The sequence below is a fragment of the Diabrotica virgifera genome, chromosome 5, assembly GCF_917563875.1.
Source record: "Diabrotica virgifera virgifera chromosome 5, PGI_DIABVI_V3a".
In the NCBI taxonomy this organism is placed as follows: domain Eukaryota; kingdom Metazoa; phylum Arthropoda; class Insecta; order Coleoptera; family Chrysomelidae; genus Diabrotica; species Diabrotica virgifera.
This window is the reverse complement of record NC_065447.1, coordinates 176,747,878-176,771,890: the sequence shown is the minus strand read 5'-3', so window position 1 is coordinate 176,771,890 and position 24,013 is coordinate 176,747,878. Positions and strand designations below refer to the sequence as shown.

At 34.0% G+C, this 24,013-nt stretch overlaps 1 protein-coding gene across 1 annotated transcript in view; it reads right to left on the bottom strand.

The window, feature by feature from the left end:
• LOC114328554 (prion-like-(Q/N-rich) domain-bearing protein 25) overlaps window positions 1-24,013 on the bottom strand; it is a 151,441-nt gene that overhangs the window by 75,761 nt on the left and 51,667 nt on the right. The window contains exon 3 of the mRNA XM_028277427.2: window positions 318-452. Within this exon, the coding sequence (XP_028133228.1) occupies window positions 318-452 (135 nt within the window). The remainder of the gene's footprint in view (window positions 1-317; window positions 453-24,013) is intronic.

Sequence of the window (24,013 nt, the reverse complement as noted above, 5' to 3'; positions counted from 1 at the left end):
GGATAATAAGAATAGCACGAAATAAGTCACGAAATGGACGAAGAAGTATTGGCAGAACAAGAAAAAGATGGTAGAAAAAAGAACAAGAAAATTTAGGAGGCTAATATTGAAAAAGAAACGGGCTTTAAAGCCTACATACAAGAAGAAAGAAGAAGAAGAAGAAGAAGAAGAAGAAGATGATGAAGAAGAAGAAGAAGAAGATGAAGAAGAAGAAGAAGATCTTAAGGGTAAACACGACCTTTTGCGCACATTTGGCAATTATGTATTAAGATTATTAGGAATAGAAAATTATTAGCATCAATAATAGTAAAACTTACCAACATTTTTGTAACACTTTCCTTCATATTCATGCATACCCTCGCAAACACATTTATTGCTTGTACACACGGTATTGGGTGTCTTTGTGTAGCATTGAACGCTGTCCTCACAATGTCCGTTAATCCCCTCGGATACTAAAAAATAAAATAATTAGAAATGCTTCACTTGTATCCAATTTCTATGAAAATGATGCAAAATTGGATGCAAAAGTCACAAGATCGAAAAAGATGAAAAATTATGAGGGAGATTTATATCCAGCAGTGGACAAGCGAAGATCGAATGATGATGCTTCAGTTATAACATAACCGATCATTATATCGATGGTGGTGAATCATGGGACATACTGTAGGTAAAGCAATATAATTTTTAAAGTAGGTACCTATTGAATTTCTGCTTTTCCAATTATTTTTCAGCAAGTCAATAAAAATTATACAGGACGATTCTTTGGGAGTTCTAATTAGACGTAAATCGATTTTTAGTAGTTCCAATCTAGGCACGGGATAAAAAAGTTTGTTTGAAGAAAGTGTATTTTTTTGTCTTTCTTAATGGCGGTACAGGCAGTGCCGGTTTAACCTAATTTCGGGCCCTGGGCGCTAGAGATTTAGGGGCCCCCTTCATTGCTATTCGTTGTCAATTTTTTTAACAAAGAAACACATGCATTACCCTGCATTAACTTAATGGTTTTACAATAAACGTTTATTGTAAAACCCATACATTTTTAAAAATTTTAAAAAAGATTTTAAAACAAACGACAAAAATTGCAAACGTAAAAAATTTTCAAAAAATACATTAAAAATATAAAAAAAAACAGAAAGTTCTATAGAACAGCACATGACAAACAAAAAACATATTCTAAAAAATATATAAGACAAAAATTAGCTCACTTTTTTTCTTGACTAGGCATTAGCAAACTGGCACATTAACAATATGAAAACTCAGTTGCTCCACTTCTTCATTTTTTACAATACGATAGTGATAATGCGTCTAGGTTTTCTTGATCCTTTGACCTTCAATACATCTATCTTTATTCTTTTTAAAGCCAAAAAAAGACCGCTCGCCTGCCGCCTTACGCATTAGAAGTTGGTATCGTCAAATAAACTTGCAGTAAAGTAACGTTTACACGTACCCAGTAACTGGCGCCAGTCTCACTGGAATGCGAGTGCTTGACTAAGACAGCGCTGGATAGGTTCGTTTACACGTATCCAGTAACTGGCGCCAATCTCACTGGCACTCTTATTAAAAATCCTAATACGGCCACTGAAACCACAGGTACGACAGCGCCAGCGACTGGAACGCTGTGTTTACACGTGTCTACAACCACTGGCACGGGGTTAGAGGGGACGCGGACGAGTGCCACTGGCACGAAAAATAGACCAGCCTTCTATTCGAGACAGCGCTGGCAGACAGCGCTGGACTGGAACAAAAAAGCGTTTACATGATGCCAGCACTGTCGTTCCAGTGCGACTGGCGCCAGTTACTGGATACATGTAAACGCGCCTTAAAGTTAAAAATTGGCAAAAGTTGCCTTTACATCCTGGATGACACCAACTTTTCAAATGTTTATTGAAATTTTGGCATAACGTTATATTATAATGAATAATATTTCATTATGCAAGTTCTCTTTGGTTTCATCAACATCTTTTTTATATTCCTCGCATAAAATATTAATTCACTTCTTGACTTCTTCTTTATTTAGCGTAAAAAATCATCTAACAGCTGGTGTAACATCTTTCTAGCATTAAATATTCTCTTTATAAAATCTTGAGAAATATTGTGACATATAACATTAAATAGGTAATACTTCAATTCTGAATATCTCTTGCACCTTTAAAATTGTTTCACTTTCAACTGCTTCATCGAAAAATGTTTTTTTATTTGTTTTTTGAAGGCCAATTCTATAGAATATGTTTTGAGATTATTGCCTTCACAAAAAAATATTTTTGGCTTGTAGTTCAATTTCGCTTAATTTATTCCTTACGTCTCCAATAAAGCTCAAATGTCATTAATTCTACTCGAATTGACACGTCCAAGTCCACAGTTTCTAACGTTTTGCTTGTTGCATTCACTCGTTTTAAAATCCTTGCCCAAATCAGTTTCAATAGAGTATTCAAGTTAACCTGTCTCAAAGGTATCCATTTTATTATGCAGTGCCTTGGCTTCACTTCTAACTGCTGATTTTTTATCTCTATTATTGGTTAACTGGAAAAATATGTTTGATGAATCCGTAGTTTTTAAGTAAAGCATTTACAGCGTCAAAAGTTTCTACATGTTTTGTTTTCATCGCTTCCAGGAATTCATTGCAAGCTTGGTCATACAGATAGCTAACTGAACCATTTTCTTTATTCGCATTCCGCTGTAAATGCTGAGCTAAGAAGTTGTCAAAAGCAAAGTATACAAGACAACAGTAATTTCCCTTATGACTCGTTAAATCCTCATCGGATCAACAAAAAGCTAGTCATTGAGAAGCAAGTAATTTAATGGTGACAACAATTCTTCTTAGGTCTTAGGACCTTTACTCAATAGTCAGCTTCGCGTTCGACTCGATTTTTCAAGCCAGCGTCTATAACTCCAATTTAAATGATGATCCATCTAACTCCAACTGATGATCTTGTTATTAATGTAACCATAGAGTTCAGATGAAATTTACTTTCTTCGTGAGATTTGAGGAAACTATTCAAATATTTCTAGTGGGTAAAATATATCCAAAATTAGTTAAACTATTTTTTTTTTCAATTGAAAATAATTTGCACGAGTAACAATAAACAGCTTTAACACTTCTCTTCGCCTCCATTGGGTTTTACTCTATAAGAGTTGCTTTCATTTAATCTTCTATAATAAGCTTTGTCTCCAGCTTCATATATTTTTTTACAATTTTCTAAGGAATCGCTCTTTGGTTTAAAAGTTGTCACAGTTCTTATTTATCAGTCTTAAAATCAGACCATATCGAAATCGCAGGTATTTCGTAGTATTTTTCTCTATTTAAAAAAATATGGTCCTCGATTATTTAGTGGACATTAATTTGAAATTAATAAAAGGAAGCTTCCCCACGGGCCACTGGGCTAATGCGCCCAATGGATAAAACGGCACTGGGTACAGGCTCCTTTTTTAATATTTTATTTAGTTATAGAGTAATTTCCACATACTAACATATTTCTGAAATTGGGCTCTGTACCGCCATTCTTTATTATATTACGAATATGTGTGCCAAATATCTCGACAAAATATTCAAAATTAGAGCCGCAATTTTCAAACGCGTTTACTGCTACCTGTTGATCGCTACTGTGTGCTATTAATAGAAATCTCACACATTCGTTAAAAAAATTGAAAAAATCTAACACATTCGTTAAAGAAAAGCGTGGGGCGCGTCTTCATCGAATAAACGGTTTGAGGCTAGATATTCACTTTTCGCCCCACGCTTTTCTTTAACGAATATGTTAGATTTTTTCAATTTTTTAACGAATGTGTGAGATTTTTGTATATTTAATCTGTCTAACAGTTCTTTTCGAATAATCCTTAGAGTTTGATTTTTTTTTATTTTTTGCTTTTTAGTTGATTTTTTTATATATTTAATTTTAATAACTCGTTTCTTAAAAAAATTTTTTTCATATTTTTTATTTTTTACTTTTTAGTTTTACACTTGTCAAACATTAAAATATATCGTCATGTTTAAAAAAAAAGATGTATATGATAGACAAATTGTTTGCATTTATTTCAACATTTGATACATACATTGTACATTTTCTGTAATTTCTTCATATATTTCTTAAATCAAAATCATTATTTACGCATATTACAGATTTCGCAGTCTTTCCACCTCTCCTAATGCTTTACTATTGCACGGAGTAGACCCTGCTAATTTCCACTCCATCCATTAAGGGTTCGTAACAAAATTTGAATTAATACGCCAAAACGAATTCTAATGTTAATTGTAGCACGAAACGTCTCTACCGGTGGTTTTTCTAAGACTACGTTAAAAACACGAATTTTTTTGAATTCGAGTTTTGGTTGAAGTTTTGTTTCGTATCGTATTGAAATTTGACACGAATAAGCGCCGATGTTTATATAAACAAAGATATGAGCGTACAAAACTGTCGCCGCTTAGGATTTTTGTGAACATGATGTACAAACATGAAAAGTAGTCGAAATCGGCAGAAAATTTGAAACTTTATTATTTATTTATTAACGTAAAAAGTGAAATTATGTATAGTTCATATCATAAGCTACAATCCGTAAAAGTTTTAAATTTCTACATTGTAAAAAACAAGAGAATTTAAGCATTTTCCATTAAAATCGTTTTTTATTTATTTAAACAATTAATAAACATAAACAAATTTTTATTGACTATTCGTGTATTGTTCCCGCGAATGCATATGCCTGCAAATTTTCATTTATTTGCATTGAAGAAAAGGCAATCAAATTAACGTCTAAAGATTTGACGCAAACTATTAATTGAACTAAAGAAAAGCGTTTAATAACTCCCTATAATATATTATTACCTATTTAGACAGATAGTTCTTTAGATTTCCCTCAATATTGGATTATGCTACGTTATACTAAGTGTTTTACGAGATATAATCAATTTTATTTTGAAAAAGTGTCCGATTTCACACCGTATATCATTACAAATAATTAGTCCATGTGGTGAGACCGCTCCCGCCTGAAAAACATTCCTAATTCGGTTTTCTGCTGATTCATATTCAAAAATGTCCCCTTTAAACAAATCTAAAGGGTGCCGGACGGAATTTTTGTGCAAAAATTGTTTAAACAACTTTTTTAAACAAGTACATAAGATCACCTTTTATTGCTCAAAAGAATATATTTTTAGGTTTATTGGGTCATTCTAAACAAGAAAGGTATCTTGTGATTGTTCTCAAAAATTGACAGTTTTGGAGTTATAGGCGATTTAAAATCTAAAAAATGCGAAAATACGCATATTCAAGGCTTAAAAACTCATATTTAAATTAGTATTTTTAAGAGTGTCAATAACTTGGATTAAAGTTTAAACATTCCTTTTCAAGATTCCGAAGAGTGATCGGGTCTAGCTTCAATTTAGACCGTAGTTTTTTAATTGTTAATTATGCATGTCCATCCGATTTTTTGGCCGGTGCAGCGCGCTCTATTTCAAAAATCTCCTATTTCCTGCGAAAAATATTTTTTCTAGATTCTTTGGGATATTGTAAATAAAATAAGTCTCTCGACATTTTTTTCAAAAGTTACTAGTTTTGAAGTTATAAGCGATTTAAAATGCGAAAATGTGTCTTTTTTTTGTCATTTTTCGGATTTTAAATCGCTTATAACTTTAAAACTATTAACTTTTGAGAAAAATGTCAAGAAACTTATTTTATTTAGAATGTCCCAAATAATCTAGAAATATTTCTCGGAGGAAAATAGGAGATTTTTGAAAATAGTGCGCGCCGCACCGGCAAAAAAACCGGATGGACACGCATAATTATCAATTAAAAAACTACGATCTAAATTGAAGTTAGACCCGATCACTCTTCGGAATATTTAAACTTTAATCCAAGTTATTGGCACCCTTAAAAATGCTAATTTAAATGGAGGCATTCTTCTGTTTTTAAGCCTCGAAAATGCGTATTTTCGCATTTTTTAGATTTTAAATCGCCTATATCTCGAAAATTGTCAACTTTTGAGAAAAATCACAGGATACCTTTCTTGTTTAGAATTACCCAAAAAGCCTAAAAATACATATATTTTTTTGAGCAATAAAAGGTGATCTTATGTATTTCTTTAAATAAATTGTTTAAACAATTTCTGCTCAAAAATTCTGTCCGGCAACCTTCAGATTTGTCTCAAGTGGACGTTTTTAACATGAATCCGCAGAGAAACCGAATTAGAAATGTTTTTCAAACGGGAGCGGTCTCACCACATGGACTAAATAAAATTTTGTCGTCCTCTTGGTGTTCGGCCTTCTATCTTTTTTCTATCTTTCTATCATGGAGGCATTCTTCTGTATGACAATACTCGGCCTCAAGTTGCCAAAGTAGTGAAAGAAAATCTACAACGAGTGTGATTGAGGATATTAGAGTATACAACCAATAGTCCCGATTTATCGCCTTGTGATTTTCACATCTTTGGGCCACTGAAAAATGCATTTAAGGGTAAGCATTTTCAGTCGGACAAAGAAGTGGAAAATCCCGTACATTAGTTCTTTAAGCAACAGCCAGAAGAATTCTTTAAGCATGGCATCTTCTTCTTTGTGTGCCGCGCTTGTTTTCAAGCGTTATAGATCTCCGTATGAACTCTTCGTCTTCTTCTTCTTCTTCTTCCTCTTCCTCTTCCTCTTCCTCTTCCTCTTCCTCTTCCTCTTCCTCTTCCTCTTCTTCTTCTTCTTCTTCTTCTTCTTCTTCTTCTTTTTCTTCTTTTTCTTCTTTTTCTTCTTCTTCTTCTTCTTTTTGTATAGACATGACTCTGTCTGTTTTTTCAATGTGCCTCTAGTAAGTTGTCGTTCCATCGTTTTCGTGGTCTTCCCACTGATCGTCTTCCTATTGGGGAACCGTCTCTCGCTGTCCTGACTATCCTATTTGTTGTCATTCGGCTTATGTGGTCATTCCATTCTATTCTTCTGTTTCTTACCCAGTTATTAATGTTATACAGCTTGCATCTACGTCGTATATCTGTACTTCTAGCTCTGTCCCATAGAGTCTTACCATCGAGTTTTCGAAGGGCTTTCATCTCCGCTGTTTCGAGCAATCTTTTTGTCCTCTCTGTGTCGGGTCGTGTTTCTGCCGCGTATGTTATTATTGGTCTGATGACTGTTTTGTAAATTCTGCCTTTCATTTCTTTTCCGATATTTTTATTTCTCCATATTGTGTCTTTCAGGCAACCTGCGGCTCTTTTGCTCTATTCACTTGATTTTCCACTTCTGTTTCGAGCCTTCCGTAGCTAGATAGTGTGATGCCTAGGTATTTAAACTCCATCACTTGTTCTGTTATCTGACCTTCCAGCTCCAATTTACATCTTATTGGATCTGCTGTTGTAACCATGCATTTTGTTTTTTGTGAGGAAATTAACATGTTAAATTTTCTGGCGATTACGTTGAATTGGTGCAGCATACGTTGTAAATCATCTTCACTTTGAGAGATTAGTATTGCATCGTCCGCATAGCAGATTATTTTAAGTTGTTTTTCTCCTATTTGGTATCCTTTTTAAGTTCTTACTTTTTTTTATTATTTCGTCCATGATCAGGTTGAGCAATAAAGGACTCAAGGAATCCCCCTGAGTTATCCCATTGCCGGCTTCAATTGGGTCAGTTAATTCATCGTTCACTTTTACTTTTATTGTGTTGTTCTGGTAGATGTTTTCGATCGTTTTAATTATTCTCACAGCTCTCTCGAGTATAAATGAATAACGTCCTTTAATGTGACCCTGTCAAAAGCTTTCTTAAGGTCCACGAAACATAAATATTCCGATTAAAAAGGGTTCAAGGCAGGTTTTGTTTATATTCGATTCAGAGTTGGACTACCATCTCCATATAGCAACTATTTCAGCATCCTTATGCATCATCAGTGAAGATTATGCAGTCTCAACTCTGAAGGGAATATAAACATTCTGCCTCTTTTAAGGCAAAACATCGCGATGCAATGAACCCACCTTTTGAGACGCAAATCAGCGACATCTCTCGTATTACGAGGAAAGCAACGAAAAGCCCCAGATACAAAGTTTACTACTTTTTAAACAATTAGAATAATTGAAATAAAAATATAATAAACAATATTTTAAATCTAAGACTTTTCGTTAATAAACTGCTTTCTGGCTGCATCCCATATCTCCGGATTTTACAATATATAATCACGTAGAGACGACGAAAATAGGAGAAAGCAAATAGAGGACACTTAGGCCACGCATTTACCTTCTCTTCGTCTAGGAAAAGGACCGAAAGACAGTTTCTAAATACTCAAAAACTGAGTAAAATGAAAAAGATTAAAAAGGATTCAAGGCAGGTTTTGTTTATATTCGATTCAGAGTTGGACTACCATCTCCATATAGCAACTATTTCAGCATCCTTATATAAACATTCTGCCTCTTTTAAGGCAAAACATCGCGATGCAATGAACCCACCTTTTGAGACGCAAATCAGCGACATCTCTCGTATTACGAGGAAAACAACGAAAAGCCCCAGATACAAAGTTTACTACTTTTTAAACAATTAGAATAATTGAAATAAAAATATAATAAACAATATTTTAAATCTAAGACTTTTCGTTAATAAACTGCTTTCTGGCTGCATCCCATATCTCCGGATTTTACAATATATAATCACGTAGAGACGACGAAAATAGGAGAAAGCAAATAGAGGACACTTAGGCCACGCATTTACCTTCTCTTCGTCTAGGAAAAGGACCGAAAGACAGTTTCTAAATACTCAAAAACTGAGTAAAATGAAAAAGATTAAAAAGGGTTCAAGGCAGGTTTTGTTTATATTCGATTCAGAGTTGGACTACCATCTCCATATAGCAACTATTTCAGCATCCTTATGCATCATCAGTGAAGATTATGCAGTCACAACTCTGAAGGGAATATAAACATTCTGCCTCTTTTAAGGCAAAACATCGCGATGCAATGAACCCACGTTTTGAGACGCAAATCAGCGACATCTCTCGTATTACGAGGAAAACAACGAAAAGCCCCAGATACAAAGTTTACTACTTTTTAAACAATTAGAATAATTGAAATAAAAATATAATAAACAATATTTTAAATCTAAGACTTTTCGTTAATAAACTGCTTTCTGGCTGCATCCCATATCTCCGGATTTTACAATATATAATCACGTAGAGACGACGAAAATAGGAGAAAGCAAATAGAGGACACTTAGGCCACGCATTTACCTTCTCTTCGTCTAGGAAAAGGACCGAAAGACAGTTTCTAAATACTAAAAAACTGAGTAAAATGAAAAAGATTAAAAAGGGTTCCAAAAAGAGAGCCAAAGAGCAGAATAGCCGAAGTACTTCGTCAGTTACACGACAGTCCATCAGGAGGGCATTTTGGTGTAAAGAAAACCCTTCAGAGAATTCGGGAACGATTTTATTGGATGAATAGTTCCGACGATGTGAAGGACTGGTGTAAGAAATGTACTACCTGTGCTACAAGTAACGGACCCTACCGGAAAAGAAAGGCTCCTATGAGACAGTACAATGTTGGAAGTCCGTTTGAAAGAATAGCTTTGGATATTGCCGGGCCATTTCCAGAAAGTGACAATGGATGCAAATACATGTTGGTGGTAATGGATTACTTCACGAAGTGGGTGGAGATCTACGCAATTCCAGACCAGAAGGCCGCCACTATTGCAGATGTGTTAATCAAAGACTGCATCAGCCGATTTGGAGTACCTCTGGAGATCCATAGTGACCAAGGAAGGAACTTTGAGAGCGATCTATTTCAAGGAATCTGTGATAAACTAGGCATGAAGAAGACAAGAACCACGGCCTATCACCCGCAATCGGATGGAATGGTGGAGCGTATGAATAGGACAGTCGGCAAGTATTTGACAAAGATGGTGTCCAATCATCAACGAGACTGGGACCAGTACCTTCCGTTCTTCGCAATGGCCTATAGATCTGCTGTTAATGAATCAACTGGCCAAACACCAGCAAAAGTCCTATTTGGACGTGAGATGCGTCTACCCTGTGATCTAGAGTTTGGATGTCGACCTGGAGAAGATGTTGCTGGTGAGGATTACGTGAATGAATTACGAAGAAGAATGGACGATATACATGAGTTGGTCCGTTCTAATCTTCAGATCGCTAGCGACCGAATGAAGAAACGATACGATACCCAAGCTGAGGAGGGATGTTTCAAGGAGAACGACAAAGTCTGGCTTTATAATCCAAAGAAGCCAAAAGGTTGTTCTCCCAAGTTGCAGCAGTTCTGGGAAGGTCCGTACCTCATTGTCAAGAAAATCAATGACGTTATCTACCGAATAAGCAAGATTCCTAGGGGAAAGCCGATGATAGTCCACCATAACCGGTTGGCGCCGTACGAGGGAGACCACGACGTAGATGAAGAAGTGGAAGTCAACCAAGTTCGAGAAATACCTGACCTTACCTTTGAAGAGTTCATGGGTGCCTACGGAGGTACCGGTAAAGCAAGACATGGTGTTACCACTGAAGAAAAGCGAGATCTTCTCGCACTTCCCGATGACTATTCGCTGGCCCATACTATCCCGGCCAGTATCAAAGACGCACGAGGGTTGGCATCCGCCTTCCGAAGGAAGTTTGGTCGAGTTGCAGAACTTCAATGCCAACTGCCAGCTCCTGGCAAAGCATTGAAACTCCAAGATGCATCACGTTACCTATTCTATCTGGTAACAAAAGACACTGTCCATGACCAACCTACCTACCAAGATGTATGGGATGCATTAATTCAATTGAGATAGCACGTGTTGGAGTCCGACGTGCAAAAGTTAGCCATGCCAAAGTTAGAATGCCGCCAATTAGACTGGAGAGTTATCCGAAATATGGTAGAAGAAATTTTCCAAGACACCGAGGTCCAGGTGTTAGTCTGTTGCAATCCGCATAGTTACTGGTGCGGAGAGAAGACCGTCCCCTGTCACTTTTATACAACTGGGAGTTGTAAAAGAGGGTCCAGTTGCAGATACCAGCATCCAGTTCCAGTCCCGACAAGGTTCCAGGAGGAACCATCTTTTAAGGAGGGGGCAATGTGACGCTATTTATAACAGTCTGCTCACAGATTGGCCTATCCTGACTGAACAATCTAGTCGTTACTGGAGAACGCGCGAAACAGCTATTCCTTTTCCACGGCGTTCGGGGCGAACGCTGCCGAAGTATATATAGGACTGAAATTCAAGCACAGGCCAGTCAGTCAACGAATGAGCCGCGACGCGTAATATAATTGTACTCGATTCGGATTTAATGAAATGTATATATTAGTTATCGTTATGTTTAGTTAATTAAATCATAAATTTGAGTTGTAAATAAATTAGATGTGTTAGTTGGTGTTATTTGTAATCATTAAAAATAAATAAGTGATGTAAATAAAATAATATAAGTAAGTCTTCCTTTATTTAAATTAAACTTATTGACTAAAGATATAAATAAATAAAATAGTAGAGTCAATCGCGTAACAATATCCATCTTGCAGAGGTCCCAAAATAAAGTATGCACTACGACCTATTGTTGATGCCCCCTACTACGTCAGTAACGAAATCATTCAGCATGATATCCCTTTAGAATCCATAAAAGATGCCACAGATACATCGTTTTAGTGTCAACTATAGTGAAAAAGTGTCATTGCCCAGGCGCGGATACAGAGGGGGGTCAAGGGGACTATTGTACTTGGTCTCTAAATATTATTTTTTTTACAGTTTTACAAATCTCCCGATGTAAGCAAAGGAGCATTACTGCTATAAATTATCATTTTGTGTAACTGTTTTACGAAGAATGTTTGATTTGAATTATTAATTTATGCAACTGCAACATATGTTTTCTACATTTTAAACAATGAACAGTATGTCCGAATGCATTCGCACAACTGTCGAGCCTATGTGACAACATTGGAATATTCAATACAATTTATTCACTGTTATAATTCGGTTTGGTTGTAGCAAAACTAGCGGTATTTAAAGACAATCAGATCCAAAACGACAATTTCTGATATGGATGTCAATCCCAAGAAACCATCCAATATCTTACCGGGGGATGCCAAGCGTTTACTGTAACTGCATAAGGAACAGCATGACTCAGTGGGAAAGATCCTTCATTAAGAGATCAGGTATATCAAATCAGATATATCAGGTGGTTCCATGACATCTCGTAAAGCGACAGTTCGTAACCGGACAGTTGGTAACGGACAATTCGTAACAGCGACAGTTCGTAACGCCGACACTTAGTAACGGCGACAGTTCGTAACTATACAAATTCGTAACGGACAATTCGTAACGTCCAAATTAAATTATTCTGTTTTTTGTATATGTCCAAAAAATGGAATTTTTATTTTATTTTTAAATTATTCTCTTTATTGTTATTAACGTGGAAACTAACTGTTATTACAGTTATAGATGAAATTATGTTTATCAATTTAACGATTCAGTATCAGGATAAACATTTTTAAGGCATTTCATATTTCGTGTTTTAGAATATAATAAAAGTATTTAAACCAAGTATTAAAGTATTACAAGCCCTCCCTCTTATCAACTATAACCGTTGATTGAATGCCCCAAAGCTATTACCAATCACAAGGTTTATTATAATAAAAGGTAATTATACTCTTTCCTTTACAAAATGTTTATTTAAAAAGTTTGGAATGTCTAAAGACGGTTGTCAGATTAAAGATTTCAAGAATTAAGTTCTTCATTATTGATGGGTCTAGGCATATGCAAATATAAGGAACGATAAGAGGAATAAACTTTTAAGAATATTGTTAAAATATTGTATGTATTTAAATATTTGTTTGTGTTTAAAGACTTTTACTATACTCGGAAACATGAAATATAAAATTTGTTAAACATGTTTATCCCCGTACTGATTCGTTAAATTGATAAACATAATTTCAATTATAATAAATGTAATAACAGTTAGTTTCCACGTTAACAAAAATAAACAGAATAATTCAATTTGGACGTTACGAGTTGGCAGTTACGAATTTGTATAGTTACGAACTGTCGCCGTTACCAAGTGTCGCCGTTACAAACTGTCGCTGTTACGAATTGTCCGTTACCAACTGTCCGGTTACGAACTGTCGCGTTACGAGGTGTCTGGTCACGATATCAGGTATATCAGCTAAGGTATCGAAGTGGGACTTCTCCAAACCAACCATCTCCCATATTATAATGTTGTTCTGAAGCTATTTTCTTGTGGCATTTTTGCAATTAAATAGTTTTGATGGGAAATAAGCCACAATTTTACTAAAAAAATGATTTTATTAACGTTTCGACGCCCAAATCGGGTGTCGTCGTCAAAATACAAAAAGTATTAATAAAACTATTTTCTTGTGACATTTTTGCAATTAACTAATTTTGATGGGAAATAAGCCACAATTTTACTTAAAAAATGGTGACGTTGTCACAATACAAAAAATATTAATCTTTTTTGTATTTTGACAATGACAACCGATTTGAGCGTCGAAACGTTAATAAAATCATTTTTTTAGTAAAATTGTGGCTTATTTCCCATATTATAAATACAGTCGGAAAAATGAAAGAATACGCATTAACGATCACATCAATCACTTATTTTGTATTTGCTGTATTTGTCTATAACAAACTTTTGTTATTTATAGAAAAAGACAGCAAATACAAAATAAGTGATTGATGTGATCGTTCATGGGTACGGGTACCTATTCTTTCATTTTTCCGACTGTACGTCCATGAGAGTATGCTTGAGAATTACAATTACTGGGACACAGACTAAACAGTGGCATATAATAGAACAGATCTCATTCGTTAATAAATTCATGATCTCATCCACAAAACACTAATTTATGTGGCGATATCTAACAACAATAATCTGCGTGTCAAATATAAAAGTACGGAGATTTGGAAGTACCGAAACAATACCTACCTATTATTCTCTCTACTACTGGAGTCATTCCGAAGAACCATCTAGAAAACATAAAATAGTTGGGTCTGAATGAACAACTGTATAGACCATGCTGAAAGCTGTACCTTTTTCATCGACCAGATGTACACGAAAAGTTTATTTTTGGGAGATACTCCAGCATACTAAGTCACCTAGGGCTCAGTAGCACGGAAAGAGATAGGATAGAGATAGTAGCACCAGAGCTCAATCCATTGAGTGCAGTAGAGAGAACAACATTACCGCGGTATCTAGGAGGAAGAGGACTTATATGCATAGCCAAGCAAATAGAAAAGCTGGTTGCTAATTTAAGAACCTATTTTCAGACGCAAGCCGAGATATCTACTTTAAATCGCGCAATTTGGGCATTAGATGAAACAGCGCGGCTTAAACTGATGGAAAACCTGGATGAGTCGAACTACTGGTTGATATCAGGAAGGATATTTGCCGGAACAGAGGAAAGATTATTCACCAGGAATTTACCAATAAACTGGGACTTCTCCAAACCGACCATCTCCCTTGTTATCAATACATCCCTGACTAAATGCTTCATAACGACAACTACAAGCTATGCTGGGACCGCAACTCAGAGCCTTAGGGAGAGCGCTAGCCGTATGTCTAAATCTGGATAATAATAGTAATAATAATAACTTTTTCCGGAAGTCCAGCCCCCCCTATTATGAATTTCTAGATCCGCGCCTGTCAGTGCCAGTGCACCCAAATCGGTTACGGCCCAACTAAACGTGCGCGATGCCAATGAAATCCGTAGGCTAAACGTCTACTAAACTGCCATCCGATATATCTCCATCACACAGACTTTAGTTTAGTTTTTTAAGGCAAATGATTAGATTCATACCAACAATGTTTAACTTAGGTTTAGATATATAGAAAAGAGATTATTCATTGGAATAATACTCTACATGTCATTAGCTTCATTGTCAGAAAAAACGCTTATTGCCGAATAGGCAAATTGCAGATCTCTCAAGGAGTTCCAAGGAGAAAAAAACCAATCATTTTATCTTCTTTGCATTAATTGTTAAGTCTTTTGCAGTACTTTCGTTGTTTACAGCATTCAACAGGGTTTGCAGCATGGTATACCTTTGTGAAACAATAGCATATTGGTGTCTTAATTGTAGTGGTATTTAATTATTTGTAGATATATTTACCAATAATTTTTTTCTGATTTGTTTCAATTGAGCCCATTAGAATCAAAATCTGCTAAATCCTAAATTTTCCGTTTTCCCTCTTTTACACAGTTTAAAAGTTCAAGTATCTATTAATCTACAGGCATAATAGACGAGCGGAACACCCCCAAAAAATGCTTATTTCTCGAGATACTGACCACGGAGAGGTGAATGGCCAATTTTAGCCATACTGTATGTTTTTGATGGTGCTGAAAACGAAAATGAGGTTTATTTTCAATTTCATGTTGGGGGAACATTGTCAAAATCGCAATTTTACCCCAAAAATTAAAAAAAATCACGTTTTTTTTGCGTTTACCTCGCTACAACTCTGTTCCATTTTAATATATTTTTCTGAAATTTTTACAGTATATAGCCCTAACATTTCTGAAGACAACGGTATGTGCTTCAAGCTTTTATTCTTATTCTGATAAAGGTTATGAATTTTTCAAAGGAAACGGTGCGGATTTGTGCATTGCAAAGTTTAATCACAAAAGTTGTGAGGTGAAGTTTAAAATTTAGCTTCTTAATCACGTTTATCTTAAAATTGAGAGTACAAAGAAGTTTTCTGGTAAGTTTTAGATCAAAATATTTTGTAGAAAAAAAATAGTGCAGCTTTCAATATCGACATTAGTAATCCCCAATATAACGCTTATTTTTCGAGATACTGACCATGGGTGGTGAATGGCTAATTTTGTTCCTAGATTATGTTTTTGACCGTGATGAAAACGAAAATGAAATTTATTTTAAATTTTGATGGGGGAATATTGTCAAAATTGCAATTTTACCCTAAAATAAAAAAAATGCAATCACGTTTTTTGCGTTTAGCTCGCTACAACTCTGGTCCGTTTTATTATTTTTTTCTAAAGTTTGTACACTATATATCGCTCACTTTTGTGAAGACACTGGTTTCTGCTTTAAGCTTTTAGTCTTATTCTAGTACAAGTTTTTAATCTTTTAACGTACAAGGTGCAGATTCGTGAATTGCAAAGTTTAATCGCAAAATTTGACTGACAAAATTTGAAATATAGATTTTAAATTGAATAACATGAGTTTATACAAAGAAGTTTTCTGGAAAGTTTTGGATCAAAATGTTTTATAGAAAACAAATGGTGCAACTTTTAACATCGACGTTATAAATCCCTAAAATAACGCTAATTTTTGGAGATACTGATCATTGGTGGTGAGTGGCTAATTTTGGCCTTACTTTATGTTTTTAACCCGGCATTGGTCGCTAGGTAGGTTGTTACGCGAGTGGTCGCGCGTGAGATTTTCTCTCACATATCCAACTTTTGCCTTTTTTTACAAAATTTTACAAAAAAGATGAGGTTTCATCAACGATAAAGCTATTTGCTTTAAAAAGACACTAGGTTTTTCTGTTTTATTATTATTATATAAGTGACCATCTACAACTAACCTGTGATATACAATATAGGATTTTCATATCATCGACCACATACACGGCGCCTTTTATTACATCATAAAAGGATATTATTTTAGGTTTTAAGGGGAAAAATAAAATTAATTTTTATATACAGTTGGTGACGCGGGTGGTCGCTTGATGAGAGAATCTCTCACACGCAGCGCACTGACTCAATAATATGGTGATACTAAGTAAACTGAGTCACTATCTGAGAGGACGAGTCTATTAGATTTTCGAGGGAGGATAGTTAGGAGACTAGAAGGAACTACAGCGCGTAAAATTTCCCAGAAAAAAAGTTGTGCGGAATTTTCTGAAACCGTGAGAGAAAATCTCATATAGCGACCACTGGCGGGTTAATGGTGCTGAAAACGAAAATCAAGTTTATTTTGAATTTTAGGTGGGAGGACATGGTCAAAATGGCAATTTTGCCCTAAAAATAAAAAAAAATTAAACCACGTTTTTCTTAAAATTAAAAGCTGCACCATATTTTTTGTATGACACATGTAGATCTAAAGCTCCCCATAAAACTTCTTTGAACTCTATGGTTTAACATAAACGTAATCAAATAGATAAATTTTAAATTTTGTCACATAATTTTTGAGATTTAACTTTGAAATTCACGAATCTGCACCTTTGATTTTTAAAAATTCATAACTTTTATGAAGAAAAGACTGAAAGACTACAGTTGCTTTCATAGTCTTCACAAAGGTGAGAAATATAATGTTGTAGGAATTTAAGAAAAAAATATTAAAATGAGACAGAGTTGTAGCGAGTTAAACGTAAGAATTCGTGACTTCATTTTTTTTTTTCATTTTTAGGTTAAAATTGCGGTTTTGACAATGTTCACTCACATAAAATTCAAAATAAACTTCTTTTTCATTGTCAGCACCATCGAAAACATAAAATAAGGCCAAAATTCGCCATCCATCGCCCCTGGTCAGTATCTCGAAAAATAAGCGTTATTTTGGGGATGTATTAATGTATATAATCTTTTATATTAAAAGTTGCGCCATTTTTGTTCTGTAAAACATTTGAAACTAAAACTTTTCAGAAAACTTTTGAAAGGTGATTAATAAGAATAATTTTAAATTTTTCCACCCAACTTTCGCGATTCAACTTTGAAATTCACGAGTCTGCACTTTGTACTTTAAAAAAATTCATAACTTTTCACGTGATTTCACTTTTTTTTTATTTTTAGGGTAAAATTGCGATTTGACAATGTTCCCCCACGTAAAATTTAAAATAAATTTCAGTTTCGTTTTCAGCGCCTTCAAAAACATAATCTAAGACCAAAATTAGCCATTCGCCACCCATGGTCAGTATTTTAAAAAATAACCGTTTTATTGGGGATTTCTAATATCGATAATAAAAGTTGCACTATTTTTTTTTTCTATAAAACATTTTGATCTAAAATTTTCCAGAAAACTTCTTTGTACTCTCTCTTTTAACATAAGCGTGATTAAAAGGCTAAGGGCCGGTTGTTCGAACGCTAATCAACAATGATCACTATCAAATATTTAATTACTGTCACCAAAACTGTCAATGTCAACTTTTATTGGGTTGCTGAAAACATAATTGATTATAATTATGCGATTAGTTAATCAATTAACATAACAATTATTAACATAACTGATTAAGTAATTTCATAATTGTAATCAATTATTTTTTCAGCAACCCAAACAAAGTTGACATTGACAGTTGGTGACAGTAATTAAATATTTGATAATTATCATTGTTGATTAGCGTTCGAACAACCGGCCCTAAATGTTAAATTTTGTCACTCAACTTTTGCGATTACACTCTGCAATGCACAAATCCGCACCTTTTTTTTTGAAAAATTCATAACCTTTTTTAGAATAAGAATTAAAACTTGAAAAAGGTACCGTTGTCTTTAGAAATGTTAGAGCTATATATTGTAAAATTTCAGAAAAAATATTAAAATGGAACAGAGTTGTAGCGAGGTAAACGCAAAAAAACGTGATTTTTTTTTATTTTTAGGGTACAATTGCGACTTTGACAATGTTCTCACACATGAAATTCAAAATAAATCTCATTTTCGTTTTTAGCACCATCAAAAACATACAGTGTGTCTAAAATTGGCCATTCACCTCTCCGTGGTCAGTACCTGGTCATTTTGGGGTTGCCTGCAGCTCGCCTATAAGGTTTCGGAAAAAACCTTCTAAATCCTTTTTAAAATACCACTGAAATATTAACGTAGAATTAAACCCTGCTATGTCCATAGTTTTATGAACAATAAAATACTTTTTTTTTCTTGGATATTTTGTATGTTTTCCTATCAAAATGGTCCAATACCTCTTTTAGTGCATTAACTGCGCCTAAAAGCAGCTGAAAATGAGCAATATTATGTGGATTTAGAATCAAAATCTGCTAAATCCAAACTAAAAGAACAAATTTCTAAAGATGTAAGGGGCATGCAGAAAAATTATTACTCTATAGCAGGGGTGGGTAAAGTGCGACCCGTGGACCGCACGAGGCCCTTTAGACATTTTTTTGCGCCCGCGAAAAAAAGTGAATTATTTTCATTTAAAGATTTTTTAATTATTGCTTATATTAATAATTAAATATAGATAATACAGCTATTAACAATTTCGCAGCGGGTGATTTTTGCGCAAATTTTCAAAATAACTCGGGCAAATATTTGGGTTTCCGGCACAGTTTTGTCGGCTCTCTCAATGAAATCCGTAAAACTTCAACAAATGGAAACGATTCTTGAAGTAGTTAGAAACTGTTTGGAAATTTTTAAACTAACTCGTAACCATCTAGTAAGTGTAACACCTGATGGAGCACCAAAAAAAAAGAAGCAAATTCAAATATTGTAAACTTAAAGATTACGTTATTTTGTCACTGCATAATCCATCAGCAGGTATTGTGCAAAAATGTTTTGCAAGTAGACATCGTCATTTCAATTATTATAACTAATATTTTTGGTTTTATTCGTTCAAGAGAAATACATCATCGTACATTCATTATTAGATAGCATAGATAGCATTCATAGAAACAGAACATACTGATGTCATATACCATAATCATATTCGATGGTTAAGTTTAGAAAAGGTTCTTAAAATATGCTGTGAATTAGGGGAGGAAATTGATTTATTTTTAGAAATAAAAACTGCGACAAATTTGCTAAATTTATAAGTTTTGAACGTAAAATAAAAGTTTTAAAATTAAACTCAAATTATTCATTGATCATACAAAAAGTTCAATTCAATTATTTCCCTCATTAAAATCATTAAATATTGTACCATAAAATAAGTTTAAAATTTATGAAGAAAAACTTAGTAATTTGCTGACGGAATTTGAAAATTGTTTTAAAGATTTTGAAGATATATTTTTCATTACCACTTCTAAGAAATCATTTTTCAGTTTAAATTGATTTGGTACATTCAACCAGAAAATAAACCACAATTTAAGTTTGAAATTAAATTTATTTGACGTTTTGATTTCCACTTCGGAAATTGTCATAAAAATAAAACATACAAAACGATTCAAAAACATATTTAGGTGTTCGTCACTTTACGATTTGACAGACAAAAAAGAAATTGAAAATAAAAGTTGTCAAAACTTTAAACGCGTTTTTCTCAAAACTGCTTTTTTCAAAGGCGGTGGACACTGCAACTCAAAAGCTACTTGATAGATACACCTGAAATTTTTTATAGATTTTTTTATTGAGGTAATGCTGTCGAGGTATTTTTTCTTTAACAATGATAAATAAGTTTGTTTTGCACCCCTTTTGCCAACTTGACAACGTTACCTCGATAAACTCATAAGCTAATAAAAATATTTTTGAATTTTTTGTTGATGTCTACTGCAAAATCCCCTTTTTAGAGGTGTCTGTAAAAATTTGCCACCGTTAACTCATTTTTCAATATTTGGTCTTGAACTTTTTTTGAATATTCTTTGAATTGTACCGAATATGCTTATTTAATTTAAAAATAAAATAATTCTACCATAGTTTCAAACAAATTTCACAAAAATGTGCTTGAAATGTTGATTTCAAACTATATCCTCCCCCCTTCCGTTTAAACAAAATTAGTAAAGAGTTAAAAATTCGAACATGTTAAGGTAGGTACCAAAAAATATCCGCCCTCGGTAATAGACCAAAAACATTTTGTGGCCCTTTCTAAAAAAAGTTTGCCCACCCCTGCTCTATAGCAAGTTAGTACGCCATTTGATGACATTTATTGATGCTACTTTGATTAAGAAATGCCGGATAGTTTTTGGGAAATTTACAATTTTAATGTTTTTTAGTCTCCTGAAAAATTTCAAAAAATGGTTCTAGCAGGTTTTGTTTCTATAGGCCTCAATTGAACAAGCCTCGTATAATAAGTTATATATGTTTATATCACCTACACTTAAGAAAACACATTTTCTATTTTATTATAACTGTTGATTTTTTAATTTTTCATTCTCGGACCCAAATGTTTTCATATGTTTTCAACACACAACTATTTCATAAAAATGATCCACATCCAACAGTTTGGCCAGACGGATTGAACATCATTTGTAATAAACATGTGTACCTTTAAGACAGACACCCCTAAAATATCTCCCACATGAATAGATATTTCATGTTAGTGAGCTCACGTCCTTCATCCGCAACTATAAACTTCAACTTTACTACCAAAATGAAATGTTTTATGTCAAACAACGAGTGCTCATACACAAACTAATAAAAAGAAGGGCTCTAAAACAAATACTAAAACCTGAAATTTAGAGTCGAATTGTGAAATTGTTAATTGAAGTGACAATATAAACAGATACTTATATTTGTATAGAAGTGATAAGTGAGCTTGCCTGGTTTAAAGTTTAAAGTATATTATTAGTTTTTGTGTAATAAAGGTTATATTTAAAAATTTACTTTAAAAATTCTTGTTTTGGTGCATTTCTAATTGCTTAAATATCTTCCTCTTCCGCGTGTTCTTTCGAATAACTATTCAGATACGATTATATCGGCTCCGAGCTGTTTAAATTATTGTACTCTGGGCTAATAAGCAAAATTCATGGAAAAGTTATTTACCAGCAATTTTATTGCTGGAATCGAATTATAAGATCCTATATATTAATAATATAGGTATGCAATAGGGTGGGCCGAAAAAACTTTTTATTTTTTTTTAAGTTGTAATACCGCGGAAAACTTGCGAATTATAATTTGAAACAAAAAAAAATTCAAAATCAGTTAATATCTTCCGGTCCCGCATTAACCTTAAAGTTTGACTATTTTTAAAAAAAACTTCATTTTTCTTATTTTGTGAAAAAAAAATTTTTATATTTATTTTTAACGTAATAGTTATTTATGCGTTGAGATAGCCCCTAAGAACATTGTGTTTTAATTTGATTGTGATTACTGGATATCTTCCGGTCCCGCATAAGCTCCAAAATATGCCAAAATATTGGAAATTTACAGTTTTTACGAATTTTTTTTTCTTATGTTTAATTAGTTTTAAATCGTTCCAGTTACGATATTTTTTTAAAAACACTTCTGGTTGCTAAATAAGCCTAATTATACAAGCAGAATTTTTTTTAGTTATGACTGAGTGACATAATAGGGATTATAAATAACAACGAGCATATAACCTTTCAACTTATATCTGTATTATTATAAAAAAAGTACAATATACAATTATTAGTTAATTGTCTGCATTATTGCCTCTATTTTGTAGCTGAAGAAGGTACTTTGAAATCTGATTTACTGGCGAAGTCTGGCATGGCTGATCGCGACAGTAGAGTACTTCTGATAAATCCGTCTCTAGCTTCAGCGCCACAAACTCTGCCCGAAGCTTCCGTCACTAGTTTCACACAACGCTCAACTGCCTGTGTGTGAACTGGGAATTTCTTGTAATTAATGTTCCAGTTAGGGATGGAGTCACTGTTGATGTACGATTTTATCTCTTCATCACTGACCTTGGCCAACAGTGGGGGAGAAGATAAGTCGCAGTTCATCCAGTTGACAATATCTGAGTACTCTTGAGCATCAAAGTTGATTTTCGGCGGTGTGAATGTCCTTACTTTCTTCCTTTTTGAATCTATTTGCCTTGCCTTTAGAATTCGACGAAGTCCGAGCTGTCTTATCAGTTTATTGTCGTCCTCAATCATTGCCAACATCAAATTTTCGGGGTGGGAAAAATAACCATTTCGCTCAATCACTCGGTTTATAACAGCAAGCAAAGACTCGGGCAAATATCTCGTTGATTCAATTGCTTGGTAAACAAGCTTTGGACCATCTGTAAAGTTTTTGCTTTTTTTGATAGCAAACCACATTGGCATATATGATTTCAAGATAAACAAAACTAACTCTTGAAGTTCAGGTGAGGGGTTTTCTTCACTTATGTAAAGTCGCAAAGTTCTATTTGCTTTGGTCAACCACCTCGAGTGTAATAAGTGTCCGGGATCTCGTACAGACAAATCCCCTTTACATGTCCCAGATTTTATCGCAGTGGAGATATCAAGTAGGTACTGTTGATCCTTGCTGAGAATCTTTCTGTCTACCTCCGGTATCTGACAATCTATAGACTGGAAGTTAATTACCGGCAGTTTTTGACAGGCAACAAGTTTTTCACCGATTGGTCCTCTTGAAGTACTAGGCCCGGTTGTTTTGCCATCTAGATGTTCAAAAAGGTGCCGGAACGGCAGCTCATTAAAGTGGAGCAGGCAAATTAGTTTTATTAATCTGTTACGCAACCGGGAAATGATGACTGAACTTGGCAGTATTCCTAAATTCCCTACAATAGGTTTGTGTGAATATAAACGATTACTATTACTTTTAAAAAACAATTAATTATCAAATTCCAAAAATACGAAAAAATTTTGAAATTTCAATATTTCGGCATATTTTAAAGCTTATGCGGGACCGGAAGATATCCAGTAATCCCCAATCAAATTAAAACACAATGTTCTTAGGGTCTATCTCAACGCATAATAACTATTACGTTAAAAAATAAATATAAAAAAAATATTCACAAAATAAGAAAAATGAAGTTATTTTAAAAAATAGTCAAACTTTAAGGCTAATGCGGGACCGGAAGATATTAACCGATTTTGAAATTTTTTTTTATTTTGTTTCTAATTATATAATTCGCAAGTTTTCCGCGGTATTACAACTTAAAAAAAAAATAAAATTTTTTTTCGGCCCACCCTAGTATGCAAAGTCCGCAGATAGTGTGCTACTTTTTTTATAAACAAAATGGCGCCGACAAATCGTATTTTTTTCAATTATTGCTCTATAACTCCAAAGATTTTAACATTACAACAAAAACACCCAAATAAAAATTCACCGCAATTAAATTCTGCATAGAGATATGTTTTTCCCGATTTGCTCCGCCGAAAATTTTCCTCGGAAAATGCGGGTTTTCCCAACAAAAACTCTAATTTTCAAATAAAGTTTTGGGTAAGTAATTATTAATCAATAATTAAATAACTTAGTGACATCAAAGCTCTATTGGTATAGATTGTAATTCCAGAAGCCGGTGAAAATTAAACGAATATTTTAGCAACAATTCAATTGTTAATTAACAATT